Source organism: Condylura cristata, unplaced genomic scaffold (genome assembly GCF_000260355.1).
Source record: "Condylura cristata isolate star-nosed mole 26May11 unplaced genomic scaffold, ConCri1.0 scaffold00003, whole genome shotgun sequence".
NCBI classification, from domain to species: domain Eukaryota; kingdom Metazoa; phylum Chordata; class Mammalia; order Eulipotyphla; family Talpidae; genus Condylura; species Condylura cristata.
The window spans coordinates 31,209,181-31,224,863 of NW_004567104.1; the positions used below are offsets into that span (position 1 = coordinate 31,209,181).

At 44.4% G+C, this 15,683-nt stretch overlaps 1 protein-coding gene across 1 annotated transcript in view; it reads right to left on the reverse strand.

The window, feature by feature from the left end:
* KALRN (kalirin, RhoGEF kinase) overlaps nt 1-15,683 on the reverse strand; it is a 408,565-nt gene that overhangs the window by 51,432 nt on the left and 341,450 nt on the right. Inside the window, exons 37-44 of the mRNA XM_012730450.1 lie at nt 8,627-8,757; nt 6,763-6,829; nt 4,847-4,950; nt 4,618-4,687; nt 4,245-4,331; nt 3,303-3,395; nt 2,566-2,616; nt 1,565-1,642 (exon numbers count right to left, since the gene is read on the reverse strand). Of these exons, the coding sequence (XP_012585904.1) occupies nt 1,565-1,642; nt 2,566-2,616; nt 3,303-3,395; nt 4,245-4,331; nt 4,618-4,687; nt 4,847-4,950; nt 6,763-6,829; nt 8,627-8,757 (681 nt within the window). The remainder of the gene's footprint in view (nt 1-1,564; nt 1,643-2,565; nt 2,617-3,302; nt 3,396-4,244; nt 4,332-4,617; nt 4,688-4,846; nt 4,951-6,762; nt 6,830-8,626; nt 8,758-15,683) is intronic.

Here is a 15,683-nt window from a genome sequence, read left to right on the forward strand (position 1 = left end):
TTTTTTCTGGACTTCTAGATTCCAGAAATGTGAGATGACAAATTCCTTTTGTTTGAGTCTGCCAGGCAATGGAACTTTGTTTTGTCATCCCTAATAAACTAGCACATTCACTAAAACAAAAATCCTGAGGACATTTGAGAGTTTCTCCTAAGACTTTATTCTTGTATTTATGCAATATGTAAATGACAAGGGATTTATATACAAGGTATGTATAAAAAGATCTCACAATTCTGCCACAAAAAGGCCATAAATAGCCCAAAGAACAAATGGGCAGCAGATGTGAACAGAAAATTTATAAAGGATGTCCCGAAGGCCAAAGGATTATCACTGATTCTGAGAGGTGCAGATTAAAACCACAGTGAGATACATTCTCACACCTGTAAGAATGACATATATCAAAAAGATCCTGGAGACAATGCAGGGGAAAAATGAACACTACTACATTGTTGGTGGGAATGTAAACTGTTGTAACTATTAAGGAGAGCAACTTGGATTTATGTTAAAAATGTGAAATTGGAAACGCCCTAGGGACCAGTCATCCGCTTGGCAGTACATCCAAAGAATATAAACCACCAACAGAAAACCTCATAGGTTCCACAATGTTTGCAGCATCCTTACTTACTTTAGCTAGGATATCCATGGACAATCGGGTTAAGAAGATGTGGTAGATCCACACCAGGGAGTATTACATAACCACAATAAAGGATGAAACGCAGCCATTTTCAACAGAATGGAGGGAATGAGAGAATTACGCAGCAAAGTAAGTCCGAATGTTTAAAAACAAATACTGAACATTTACATAACAGACAATTTGATAACACAAAGTACTTTCAAAGCTAATGGATATCAATTAACATTCTGAGGGTTAAAAGGGAGGGGAGAAGGAAAGGGGAAAAATATGGTTCGCAGTTAATAATTTCTCTAAAAATTTAAAAATTAAATGGACGGATTAAATCCCCATGGGGACCAAAGGAAGACTCTGATTCTTTGACTGTCTTCCAGAAGGCTGTCTCAGAAAACCTTACCACTCCAAAGTCGTCAGAAGAGCGGACAAAGACAAAGGAAAATTTGATTCTTCCCTTTAAAGAACAGAAATGTCCACTCTGATGTGTCAGAGCTCTAAGTGTTCATGTAATTTAAAGCCGGCCTCTACAGAGACCTGCTTATTAGAGCCACCCTCTCCAAACACAAGTGTTCCCCTCCAGTTCTACTTTCATCACATACCCCTGTTCTCCATCAGATTCCCAGCATTTCTCAGCAAGAAAGAAAAGGGAAGAGAGGTTCTCGCCAGGTCCACAGGGATGAAGATGTTTTGGTCTTTCTAAACCCCTGGGAATCCTGACTCCAGGCCAGCTGACTGCTCCGGAACCTCTATGACTGCCCTACTCCTTCCCAGACAGAGGCACCTTCTAGCTGGGAATCAGAGGGGCCTGGGCACAATGGTGTAAATGGGCATGAAGCTAGTGGAGGAGGTAGGGGCACAGGGCTTCCCAGGGAAGCATCCTCCCTGCTTGGGGTCCTGTTGCCCAGAAGAGAGGGCTGGGAAGCATTGTTAAGGCCTCACCTCAAAGCCCTGCAGGCGTCCCAGATTCATCATGTCATTGCAGCGTTTGGGAACAAGGCACATTAACTCCACTGCTTTCTGTGGGAAAGAACAAGATAGGCTCAGGGCAAGGAATAGCACACAGGCAGAAGTTCAGGGCAATTCTGTGCTGGAATCAGGGGCCTCCTGGTAGCGCCTTGACTCCAGGAAAGGCTGCTTGAGTGAGGAGGCTGTGCTCCTCACTTCCAGGGGTGTGGGACTTTCTGCTCTAGGTAGGTCATCATTACAGGGGCTCCCTGTAAATCGTGACTGCATGTGGTGAGAATGCTACCAGCCCATCCTTTTCCTACATTCCCACCTTTATCAATTCTCTTTCCTTCTTGTATTTTCTATCTTCTCTTTGTTGCTTCCTGGCTCTCCAAGCAACAGCTCAGCCTGGCTTGTGAAACATGAGAGGATTTAACCTAAAATAACCTGCCAGAATGGTCTGTAACCTCTCTGGTTTAAAATAATCCCATGGTGACTTTGTCTCATAGGACTTCAGTTGGGGAGTAATCCTCAGGGGGCAGGGGAGGGAGTAAAAATGGAATATTTTATATATATGAAGCTCAAACAGCTTCTGGATTCCTGGGTAAAACTGCACAGTGAAGCACCCAGACTCTGAGGGATGTTGGAGACCTTAAATATCACCCTCCCCACCACATGTCACTGGGAGCTACAAGGAGACCCGTGGGCATAAGTGCTGGTTTGCCCTGGACAGAATTCTTGAGTTCTAGAAAAAATTTTTAGTGCATTTATTAACACCTGCCAACCCTCATCCTGCTAAGCAGTTGTTCTTGAGGGGTTTTTACTGACAGAGGTCAGCCTGGACCCCTGGCTGTCCAGTGACAGCTTTCCCTGTCACAGAGACACCCAATATCATCCCTAAGAACAGCCCTGGCTGTCCAGTGACAGCTTTCCCTGTCACAGAGACACCCAATATCGTCCCTAAGAACAGCCAGCATTACAAGCAAAATACTCACCTCGATATCTGAACATTCCAAACCCGCTTTCTCGCTGTATCTCAGGAAGTCCTAGTAAGTGAGGGAAGAAGGGAAGGGTGTGGGGAGGGTGAAATCAGTTAGGAAACAGTGCTATGAAAGCTTAGCATCATGAAACCACACTAACACCAGAAGACTTTCCTTCCCACCAGAAATGGCCATGGTTTGTTGTAGCTGTGATATTAAATTACAAGTCATATTGGATATGATAACACAGAGAAAGCTCCCCAAATCTCCAGAGTCAAAGCTAGGAGAAAAGGGAGAGAGCAAGGGAGGAAGGAAACAGAAAAAGTGTGTGAGCTGGGGAGAGAGGTGATTATGATATGAAAGGATAGAAGAAAATGAAGTTTCATTTCTGAGACAAAGCAAGTCAAACTATTTTTAAAAAGCAAAATACGATTGAGTTTTAGATATTGTTCAGCTAAGGTTTTCAGAGTTTTTCCTTTCCTTTTTTCCCTCTTGTATTCTACCTTAATATTTAAGGTTTTATATTTCCTAAAAGGTACCGAGCCAGAGATTGTTGCAAAGAAAGAAAGCGAATTGAAAAAAAGAAAACCAACCAACCTTAAATGTAGAAATAACCATTTTGCAATTTATTTGGAGATGCAGCTGACACAGTAACTGACAGACAAGCTCTAGAGAGAAGTGTGGTGGAGACTGACCTGCTCCCTAATACAGGGCCCACCGCTGACACCCACCCAGGCTGACCCCTCTCATACCTTGAGGAGCAGTTGATACTTCGTTATTCTCTGGATGGGCTTGATAAGAAAATCGCTAAGTGTCAGTCTTTGATTTATCTCCTGTTTCACCTCCTAGAACACAAGAAAGATACATTAGAAAAAAAGGTACTAAAGAATTAGGGTGCTCTGCATCAGGGTTCTGGGCAGGAAGCACAGGTTTTCATGTTTGTCAATGAAACCTGGAATCGTCAAATCGTGTGAGAGGTAGACTTGACTGTCCAGCTGCTGATTGGTCATTAATCACATGAACACATTTCACCATCACCAGCCTGGGTGCCACACGCTCTCGGAGCCTGGATCCTCCCCCTGGTCCTGGGAACAAGGTAGAGTGGGCAGTGTGTTCTCTGGCTCCAGAACCACGCCAGGAATGAACAGCTTCTCCTCAGGCACAAGCCTATGGGTGGTGCCCAACTCATCTCTGCAAACACTCAGTTTTGGGCACTTCTCAAATGATGGTGTTGCTGCTTCTCCAGCGTAACCAGCACCGCCAGGCTGGGGTGAAACAAACTCTGCTTGTACTTGACAGACCCTCTGGGACTGGGGGCAGAGACTACGCGGTGACTGTGTCCACCTTAATTAACAAGGAGGCACAATCTCAACAAGCTCTCTTCATCTCCAGGGGACCAGTGAGGAAGAGTGTTTGGGGGTCAGGGAGGGAGGATGGGGGGCAGAGACCTGGAGGAGGCCTGCGGCAGTTTCTGTGCTACAGTAAGGGAGGCCTCTAAAAGCAGCAAGACAGCACCTGCCCTGGGCGACCTCAGTTCCCCTCCAGCAAGGGGATGCCTGAGCATTTAGCTAAGAGGCTAAAGGCTCTGCTCCAAAGGGCCATCGGATCTATGTGAGGATGGCAGCTCTGTCTTAGAATGTGTGGCCAGAGTTTCTTCCCCTCAACCCAGGTGAGCAAAAGCCAAGGTAGCTTACTTCAAAGTAGGCGTCGTATTCGGCCACGATGTACTCTGAGCGTGGCTTGTTCTGGCAGTACCACACGTAGATGTGAAGCTTCCGCTCCTGCAAAGGCACAGGGAAGGCACTCAGGCACCTGGAGCCTCGTGCTCTGAGAGCTCTGGGCCTACATGCGGTGAGCAGCACAGACTCAGTCTACATTCTGGGGACGCATCAAGGCAGCTAAAGAGAGGACAGGAGTCCACCATCCAAAGGGCTGAAAACATAACAACTCAGATGTGCCAGAAGGGAGGCAGGTCAAGGGAAAGCAGAAGGAAGGAAGGAATGTGAAAGGGAATGTAAATGAGCCCGGTGGGAGGGGATAGGCTGGAGGTGCCAGGAAAACACTCACATGTTTAATAAAGAGCTGTGCCAATCTGTCTTGTTCCTGGATACATTTTTCCAGTTCAGTCAGGAAAAAGCTAAAAGGAGGAAGGAGATAAGAGAAAAGAAGCCATAATTTTTCAGAACTGTATAATTTCACAGTGATGCTCCACAAACTCGACCCCTAAGGCCAGATGCAGGGGAGGAAAGAGAGCCCTGCAGGGGCAGGACACCCCCTGAGGGCGCACAGCACTTACTCCTTGTGCCAGTCATAAATCTGGTGAATATTTCCAAACACGATTTTATCTTTTCCTCGCATGTCTTCAGGAACACCCTTTTCTTCTATTCTCTTCATGAAACCCTGTAGCATACAGAAGATAGTTAGAGCATGCATGAATGTATGCATTCATTCATTCATTCGTTCGCTAAATAGGAGAGCATTTCGTGAGAAGCTTTCTAGGTTCAGCCCCACACCACAGCCCCTGGCATGAGTCTGAGGATTTTAAAGATTTATTCATTTATGCATATAGAACTGGGGCACAGGCCAGAGGTGCAGGGTGGTGAGAGGATTCACCGGAGACAGAGTGGGGAGCAGAACAGGCAGATTGACAAAGTACACTGCAGAGGGGAGCAGTGGGTGGGTCAGGAGAGGTCTGCTGCGCCATTTGGATCACCACGGGGGCTGAGGATCGAACTTGCACTGAGGAGGCTGCGGCCAGCTTGCAGTGCTGAGTCCTAACCAGTTGCATCACTAGGGAGGACCCTTGAGGGCAGTGCTTTATTATGAGAATGTAGTTTTTTCTCTTTTTTTTGCTAGTCATTGAAGACTTAGCTTTTGAGCTGAGCGACAGGCATAACTTTTATGAAGTACTGGGTCACTTTGTTTTTGAGAAAGCAGAACATAAGGTAATATATACAGGTATCGAAATATAATGGTGTACACCTGATGTGTAATGAATGATATATAGCAGTGTTACTTCAACAAAAATTAAAAAATAAAGAACAAAGAAGAAGAAGATCATCTGTCTGTCTCTCTCTTTCCAATCCCAGTTAATTATGCCCTCACAGGCTTAGAACTAGATATATATCTGATCTAGAAATACTTATTGATATGCTAAGGCTTTTAGATTCTGTAACATGTTATAATATAATCTCTTTTCAAATTAAAAAAAATCAGGTTTTGAGATTGCACAGACAGTATCTATCCACATTTGACACATGAGAAAACCAGGGCTCTGGGGAGTTATGTGATTCGTTGTCAGCCAAATCTTCTATCATTTGTCTGATTTCTCTGGATAAGATTCTTGTATCCAGACTCATAGACTCTTTATTCCTAAGGTGGCTGCCTACAGGTGTCCCTGTACTCCTTATTGATCCCATCTCTCTTTGGAACAGAGAATAACTTCTCACAAGACCTCAGGTAGATCTTATATCTGCCAAGTCATCTGCTTGTCCAGACTCAGGACAAGCAAATGCAGAACATTGTCAGATTTTACAGGATGGGGACTTGCAGGCTCAAGGAAAAGAACTAGAAGATTCAATGATCAGGCAATTTTTAGATTTCATGTCCTTTTGTTTAAGATGAATTACAACAAGGCTCTAAATTATCCACTTGCTTTAGATCTTCTCATTCAAGTATGTAAATCCCCTGACATAAATTCTTAAGGAGAGAGAGATGTCCTATTTACTACCAAGTTAACTACAACTGTGGACTTTCATTGTTGCCCTCTGGTGCTCATGGGCTTTTGTCTGTCTTCTAGTAGCCATAACACCCTTCTTAAAATATAAGGACACAAAAAGCACCAAGGTGTCATTAAGAGTAACCTGCTTAGTGCCCACAGTGGCACACGGCTCTTCAGAATGAATGTCCGCATGATTAGACACCAAAAACAGCTCTTAGGACAATGTCTTGGTCACCCAAAACAAGGTGAAATGAACTTAGCTTTCAGAGGCTCCCTGAAGTGCTGCAATATGTGGGACCTACCTTCTAAATCTTGATCCTAGTTTAAGGGGAAAAGAAAAAATTGTATATTTTTTATTTGCTCTATTTAGTTTCATTTCTGCAAATACAGAGGTAGAAAACATACACAGAACCCTCAAGTGGAAACCACCTTCACCAGGTAGAATCCAATATGGTTAGGTGACCCCAGACCTCCTCGAGCCCTCTACTCACCTCCACCACAATCCCCAGATCCTTGACATAGTCTTTCTCTGTCTGTACCAGCTCATTCAGGACGAACCTGAGCAGGAGATTAAGAATAATGAAGGTTCATCTTCTTTGCGAGCAAGAGATCTTCCCACTTAAATTTGCAGGAAGTCACATCAGTGACTTTATGACCAGAGTGCCATGAGTGCCACACTCAGCACCCAGCAGTGTGCTGTTGCTTGCTCTACAGAGGCCCTTGCTGGATAGCGGAGGGCCAGGGGCTGGGAGAGGGCCTTCCCAGCTGGCACAGCACAGCCAGACCATGGGGTGCTCCTAACCCAGCATTCTCTTGCTTCTCCCTCCCTCGTCTATAACTGAACAATTGCACAGGCTACAGAGGAAAATGACAACTTTGGCAAATGAGTGATAAAAACTTTGAAAGCCAAGGGATTGATATGAAAATCGCCCCCCGCCCCCCATTTAAGCTCCATTCTTTGCTTAACAACAGGAGAAAGACATTTGCCTGATAACCAGCCTCTGAGGCCTCAGAAGCACTGGCACCGAGTGAAGTTTTTGAGACAGAGAAGCTACAATTATTCAGACAGAAATCCCTGGTTAACTGGCCCGAAAAACCCTCTGTCAAGGGTTTTGTGTGACTGCAGCTCTGAGGCAGCACCCATCCCAGCCTCTACCAGCTGAGGACTAAAACTAGGAGGGAGGACTTTTGCATTTTTGCTTTCTTTCTGTTAATGTTTATTTTCCTCTTAGAACATTTACTTTGTGTCAGTTGCTTCATCTGGGTTTTCTCTTGCCAATGTCAAGGTAGGTGTTGTAAGCCGTGTTTATATAGATGAAAATACTGAGGCAGAAAGGTTAGGTAACTTGCCCCAGATGATAAAGTAAATGGCCAAGTGAGATTTGAACCCAGTTATCTAAGAGCCCAAAGATGCTGCCCTTTCACTGTGTCTGTTGCTGGTAAACCGTTCACACTGGTTCCCCGGAATCTGTGAGGCCTCAAGTCCAAACCCTCTCTATTTTCCTTTCCTTCCTTCCAGGCAGTAAAGAGCTGTCCATAAAACGCTCAGGGCTGGGCATAGTGGCAGACGAGGTGCACTGGGCCTCACTGGACTCATACATCTAAATCTGGAAGAGTTTTGCCTGCTTCCCACGACTGCATCTTTGGCCTCAGTGACTGAAGGGAGTGTGTTGGAGATGGCGGAGGGGCCCAGCATTAGGGAACCCGGGAAGTTCTATTCATCTGAAATTCTTGTTCTTCATGGCACAGAGAAGCCACCAAGTGCCCGGGTCATGGGCCTCGGGCGAGGGAAGGAAGCTGAGAAACACATGCTTCTTTATCAGCATGCCCAGTTCTTCCACCCTGCTCCCTCTCTCTACTACAGACAATCATGTGTTGTAGGCCACAGGAAAGAACTGGTGAGGCCAAATAAGAGCATTCAAATATATCTTTCGCCCAAGAAAACCCACAGAAAAGTTAGAGCAGGAATGTGGGGCTGGAAATGAAGATGAAGTCTAGCTCTCTTCCTTGAGGTAACACGTTATCATCCTAAGCTATCTGCTGACAGGCGGAGGGCTGTCTTGCATTCAGCACCTGGGGAAGGTGCTGCTAGTGGACCTTCCTGGCAGAGCTGATGAAATTCTTGGGGAGGTAATGACACATTTAGCAAATATTCTGAAATGGCCCACAAAAGATTAAAATTATATGCCTCAGGAGGCAGTGCATGATGGATTGATAAACTGAACCAATTATAGAGCATTTTTCTTTAGGAAAAAATGGGGAATCCCTCGCTAATTCTCCCCAACCACTCCACCAGCCTTGGCTGTTGTGTGTGCGGACACATACACCAGGGTGGAATCAGGAGGTGTCACTTACATCCTGCCTCTCAAGGCCTTGGCTTTCTGTTCCTCTTCTAGGTTTCTAGGAGGTGTGGGAGGGGCCATCCCCTCATTCAGGCATCCTGGCGGGTCTTTCAAGCTCCCCCTGTAGGAGCCTCCTTCTAGACTCTGAAAAGGAAATAGAAGGGCTTAGGGAAGTGTACACTGAGCAGTCATCCGGAAGCTTTGTGTCCCCAAGCAGAGCCACGGCCAAGTCAGAAGATCAGGCTGTCCTTACTGGGCCTCTGTGGTGCACCAGGTGACCAGAGAGCCCCCTCTCCCTGCAGCAGGGAGCCCAGAACTGCAGCCTTCTCAGGCCCTCAGGAGGCCCTTGGCATCTCTGTGTGCCAATTTCTCAGACAAAAGGAAAATTGTTAGTGACTTATCTCTGGGTAAAGAGACTAGTGATAAAGCTAATCGTCACCATTCTACGCTAAACAAGTTCTTAAGAAAGAAATCAGTTGTCTACTATCAAATACAAATTGAGAAGGGGAATGTAGTGATAGGAATACTAATTCAGGGAAATCATGCTTTGTTAAATCAGTTTTTCTTTTTTATTTTTGAGAGGCCAGCGAGATGTAGATGAGAAGAAGTAAGAAGATTTAGTCTTTTCTAAAAAATCTTCGCTAAGGTTACTGACCAAGTACTTTCCTTCATTTATTAATCTTTTTCATTTCTTTTAATTAAGGAGCTGCAGGATTGAGAAACAAGTTAAAGGGATTAAAATGGTACTTTTGAAAGAGTTCAGGGTAAAAGGGTAAAGAAACTCCAATTCTAACCCCAGATCTTCTGGTCACTGGATGTTCTTAAGTGAGACAGCTAACCCTTTTCTGTACTTTGGTTCTTCTTAATTTTGAAATCAAATCTCTCCTTTCTCCAACAGATTTCTAAGGAATAGCAAAGATCACAGTTGTATAGTCCCGTGAAAAATTTAAAATGCTCTATAGTGATGAGTTCCTCTTCTCAGGGACAGAATTGTTAAGATAAGGGTAGTCAAAGGTGGGGTCAATGTTAACATTTTTTAGAAGTGTCCTAGAAAGATCACATAGTGACACTTGACATTTCACTGGACAAATTAGCAGGAGCGTTGTGGATAAAATAGTAAGGCTGAGATCAAGGTCAAGGTAGGCAACTAAAAAACAAGAATGGGAGTTGAATCCAAAGTCCAACTACCACTGTGGCTAAAAAGAAAGGCTTCACCTTAGTAGCCTCAGAAAACTTCTACCTAGAGGATAAATAAAAACAACTTTGTTCCTTAAAAACAGTCAAACAAAACCAAACCCCCCAAAGATAACAGGAGCATAAGGTTTTGGCATTCTCTTACATAAACTTGGAATCGCTGTGACAAACTTTCTTAGTTCTTGTATTTCAACCCAGGCCAAACAGAAGTGGCAATAAGTCCAGGGAAATAAAACACAAAGTGAACAAGGTACCCGATGGGCTGTTATATGAGAACAGTGGCAAACACAAAAACTTGAGAGCTGACAACCTTAATGTTGAGAACATGTGAATACTTTTCCCCACCCCCACCTTACCCCAAACCAACAAAATGTACCGTGGGACCAACATGCTTCTGTGACCAACACTAGAAACTAAAATTAACAGGACAGGGTTTTCAAGCTTGAGACAGAGAATTTCTTTCAACTTAACATGAAGTTATTTTATAGAGCAGGTAATCAACCATGGACGTTGTTATCCACTGAAGCAGCAGGGACTAAAAATATAGAAAGGTCAAGAAGAGTTTAGCTAAATTTACAGATTCAGGATCTGTAACCAGTTATTAAGGAAATGAGGGTGTCTGGTGCGGAGGCCTGACAAGCCAGTGGACAGGCAGGCTTTTCGATGACAACGACATGTGACATGTCCCTGGTGCCACCAGCAAACAGGCGCCCTAGCAGATGCACCCTTGCAGGCGACTGATCTGATTACATGCCTTTTCCTTCCCTCTCCCTTGCCTGCTTGCAGCCTCTGTGCTTCAGACTGCTGGATGGCAAGTGCTGGCCACATTGCCTGGGAAGCAGCCTACAGCTCTGCAGAAGGCCTTCCTGAGGGTCAGCTGCCTTGATGTGGGCATGCTGGACTCTTCCATGGAATAAGGGCATCTCAGGAGTCCAAATATCACATCTGTTCTATCCCCTCCCACCTGTCTTCAGGGACAGACTCTCAGGGCGGAGTTGAGAAGGACAGAGGCAGTGAAAAAAGAAGAGGGGACTAGAAGGTGTTGCTAACCTGTATGGCAGCTAATGTGCCTCAAGCAATGTAGTAATTCAAAAATTTTTCTCAACTGCTGAGAGTGCAGACACAGCATCCTGGCTAAGAGAAACGAGGGGTGAAATACATTTTCTATGCTGTTTTGGGTGAGAAACAGACAGGTGGATAACTGATGTGTGGTGGGCTATGCAGTCAAAGGGAGAGCCTCTGTTCTGTAATGGGGCTCAGGGCCATGAGAGACAGAGGAAGAGTTATACAAGGAGAAAGAGACAAGAATTTCTACAGTTTATCCAAGTTCAGGAAACAGAGAGGCGAACTGCATTCGAAAAAGCAGATTTAATATGGAGGAAGGTGTTGTCCTATTAAAAATGAGCACATTTCCTGTCTGAATCTTGGATCACATACCCATAAAATGCCCTACCTTTGGGCTCCTATAAACACCTTTTATACATCCCCTGCACAATATTCTTTACATATTACAATCAATTACTTGTACTCACACAGTATTATATTTGATTAATCGGTTGTATTTACCAAGCCCCCATCACTTGCTGATATTTGCTAAACTGGAGAAACAGGGGTGAATAGGACACGGCTGTGTTGCCTCCACAACCTAAGTTTCAGCGAGTGGCTTTCCAGGAAGGAGGGGTGCCATGAAGTATGAGAAAAGGGGTAGTCAGGTTTATGCTGGGCTGGAAAGGCTTAATGGAAGAGGGAACGCTTGAACTAACAATTGAGAGGTGAAAAGGATCTCAGCGGACACTCCAGTGGGAGGACATTCCGGGTAGAAGCAGCACTGTGAGTTAGGGACCAAAGTGTGAAACTCTGCAGGGAAGTCAAGGCAGCCTGACTGCTAGAGCCTCGCGTGTGAAGCAGGGTGGCAAGTGTTATGTGAGTTGGGGTTTCTGATATAATAGCCAAGGAAAACAGACTTAAGTTCAATATACTCCATGGTTAACTACTTTACTTTTTTTTTATTAAGAGATTTATTTATTTATGCATACAGAACTGGGATGCAGGCCAGAGGTATAGGGGTGATGAGAGGCTTAACCAAAGACAGAGCTGGGAGCAGAACAGGCAGATCACCAAAGTACACTGCTGAGGGGAGCAGCAGGCCAGACAGGAGAGGTCTGCCATGTGGGTCACTTCCCGGGCCAGGGATCGAACTAGCACTGAAGTGGCTGCTGCTAGCTTGCAGTGCTGAGTCCTAACCCGTTGCGCCACCAGGGAGGACCCTGACTACTTTACTTTTAAGGCATCCATAAGAAAGTATATTATGTCAACACTGAAAATGTCTCTGTAGTGGTAAGTGATATAATTTGTGTTTACATAGTTATCTTTCCAGTTTTCCTTGAATGAGCATATATTGCTTTTATTTGAAAATAATGGTTAAAAACTTTTTTTGAATAAGGTAACAAAAGAAAAGAAAGAGTCCTTTGGCAGTCCCACAGAGAGATGGCAGACCAAAATCCAGGAGAAGATGGTAGACAGCTCTGAGGGAGAGGATTCTGAGCATTAGTTCTAGACTGTGAGCTCCACTGAGGAAGGTTTTGTGCTTGATCTCAGAGCACAGCAGAAAGCAGGACTCCCAGAATTTACTGAATATGCTTGGGGAGAGGTCAACGCTTGTCTGATGAAACAACAGCGAAGTATGCTGGGTCAACACCAGCCACACCAGCCTCTCAGCTGCCCCACCCTTTTATGAAAATGTGTATAATAGTCTATGGACAAAAAAAATTCTAAATTATAATATTTTCACTCCCAGGCAAACTGAGTGATCTGTAAAGCAGGACAGTCAAGGGCAGGAAGGATTCTGAAGCAGGTAAAACACAGCTCCAGGTAAGACACATGCTCACAGTGTCCAAACCACCAGTCAGGCTGAGAAACAGCTGAGTCATGGTCGGACCTCTCACAAAGGCACAGGACTATAGCCCACTGGTGCTTTCCTGAGTCCAGTGAACTACCATATGGTGCCACCAGTGGACAGTGCTCAGAGAAGGGGCTTTCTCTCTAGATTGAAAGATGGCTCCATCTTTCACCCCAGGCAGGTGGAATCCTGGGGCTGTTTAGAACCACAATCTATTCTCATGTGACCAGTTCTTGCTTGCCAAACCGGAGGAGCCCAATCAAGTCATCCAGACTGTTTTAGCTGTTACCTGCAACATTCACCCAACTATCAATTTATTGACTGACAGATCTGAAGTGTCCCCAAGCCAAGGGTATGACTATGAGTGATAGAGCATGATGTGGTTTCCTTTCCTTGCCTGTCCCAACACAGGTGAGGTGGCAAAGAGCTAATAATATTTGGAGGATTTGGCTTATCAGTTTACAGAGCACAGTCACACCTTGTTCAGTCATCATAACTCTCTTGAGATTAAGTTCAGTGAATAGATTCATGGTTGGCAAATGAGATAAAAGAGAGGCCCAAGTACTAAATAACTTGCCCTGGGCTATACAGCAAGTAGCAGAGGCAAGACCAAAACCTAAGTATTCTAATTCCACACATACAATGTCTCCCCCACCAGTCATGTGTCTGGAAAAGTTTTATTAAAAATCACAGGGAAGGCAGTGGGGAGATATTATAACTTGCTCAGAGTTAAAGATAATAACCATTAATACACAACCCAGAAAAAAAAGACCATTAACAGAGCAAAGGATTGAGAAGATGTGGTGAAATACTACTTAGTTATTAAAAAAAAGATAATCTCTTGCCATTTGTGATGTCCTGGATGGAACTGCAGGGGATTATGCTAAGTGAAGTAAGCCAGAAGGAGCAAGACCAGTACAGGATGATTTCATTCACATGTGGAATACAGAAAGGGGACCACACAACAGAGCCTCAACAGGCTCTGGGACTGCAGAACTGAGCCTACTTGAAGGTGAGGGTCGGACACGGAACGTGGTCCAGTAACCTAGGTGGACTATGGGTGCTGTGACCATGGGGGTGGCGTGGCCATCTATATCTGAGGAGGCGTGAACCTCTACCTCTAAATCAAATACAGGGAAGTAAACCAATGAAACCTCAATAAAGAAAACAAAAAACAAAAAAAACCTAGAAAAAACATATTAGCTCTACACAAGAGATTATGGTGATGGTGCACAGGTGAATCGGTGGTGGGAACTTTGCAGGGACTACACCTGAGCAAATATTGCACAAAAAGGAAGGATGATGTAAAATATATATAAAATAAAAAAAAAAACTATACACACATGCAAAGAAATTAAGCCTTTTCCCAATAAATGTGTGTAATTTACAACGACAGCTATTTAAAATTTTAAGTTATTTCTACGTTCACTTATGTGAAGACTTTCAATGGGGATTAATGATTTCATTTAGTCTTCCAGTATACTATACAGTCTAAACTATTGAGATATCCGAACAGTTCAGCCTTGCAGAAGAAAAGAAATAAAATGCAGCAGTCAGTACTCACAAACCAGAAGCCTGCAGGGTCTCCCAAAAGCAGTAGAAGAAAATGTAAACCAAAATATCGAACATTACAGATGTTTTAGGAAAATAATGTTGGTTTTTAAAAAATGTACTTGGAGAACGAAGAGGTTGTATCGGTGAATGTAAAGAGGAAAGGCGAACACCCAGGGAGGGGTCACAGAGGCCTCAGGGGGTAAGAGGGGTCAGAGGTCACTGCTGCACCCCACAAGAGCACTCTGCTCCCACTGGTGGGGCAGGGAGAGACGATGGCAGGTCAACCTCCCAGAGTCTGATGAGAGACATTAAAAACACCAGCTAACTTCTTTTTCCTTTAATTAGGAAGGGAAATTTAGAAGGAAAAGAAGAAAGTCACATGTGTTAAATTTCATTGGTACTCTATTAGCTGGGCTTTTTGAAAAGGGAATTACTGTAATCAAAATTATCATCAGGCAGCTTTCCCCAGGGAGTGTCCAGAATTTTTCTCTAATTCCTGGCCAAGTGGAGAGGGCTTTAAATGGCGCCATTAATGGGACTACCCAACAGAAGTCTGGCGGAAGCACATTCACCCTAATGAGAGTTGCAGGAACAACTGTGAGCCACATGGATGAAGCAAAGGGAAGGCAAAATGCTCCGGATTGCCACCCTGTAGTAGCAGGCTTCACTGTGAAAACATGGGCACAGAGGATCGTCTCTACCCTGAAAAGGAGTGCTTTCATCAGCGTTCTGTGAAACTCTGAGCAAACTCGGGCTCACAGGCCTTCTCTTCAGCGGCCTGACTGGGCTGGGAGACAGTCATGAGTGAGGGCATATTTCAGTGATTTATGTTCAACTTCCCCCGTCGTGATGAGGACACACACCAGCTCCCTTCATTTCTTGTGGTGACGTAGCTACTTACTTTTGCCTATTCCCCTTTCTTATCAGTAACCTCCTTTTGCTTACTTTGTAAGCTAGAAGGCTAGCTGAGGACCTAGAATAAAATTCTCTGAGCGTTCAAAGGCCCAATCCCAACACAAATTCCCAAAGATAGATGACTGGATCAAGATGTGGTATATATATACACAATGGAATACTGTTCAGCAATCAAAAAAGGTAAACTCATGTCATTGGCAGTAACATGAATGGAGCTGAAAGGGGTTATGTTCAGTGAAATAAACCAGATGGAAAAAGAAAATATTGTATGGTTTTACTTATAGGAGGAATATAGGAGAAACAAGTAAGGGATCAGGAAAAAACAGCAACAACAAAATCAACAGGCAACTATAAATCAGAGACATTCTGCAGGGCAGGGAGAGGGACTAAAACAGGGGAGGGAAGAGCACAAGGGACTCTGGTGATGGTTCATGGTGGTGGGAATTCTGTGGGGACTACACTTAAGTGGAGAAAGCAAACATTGTACAAAAATGAACAATCATGATAT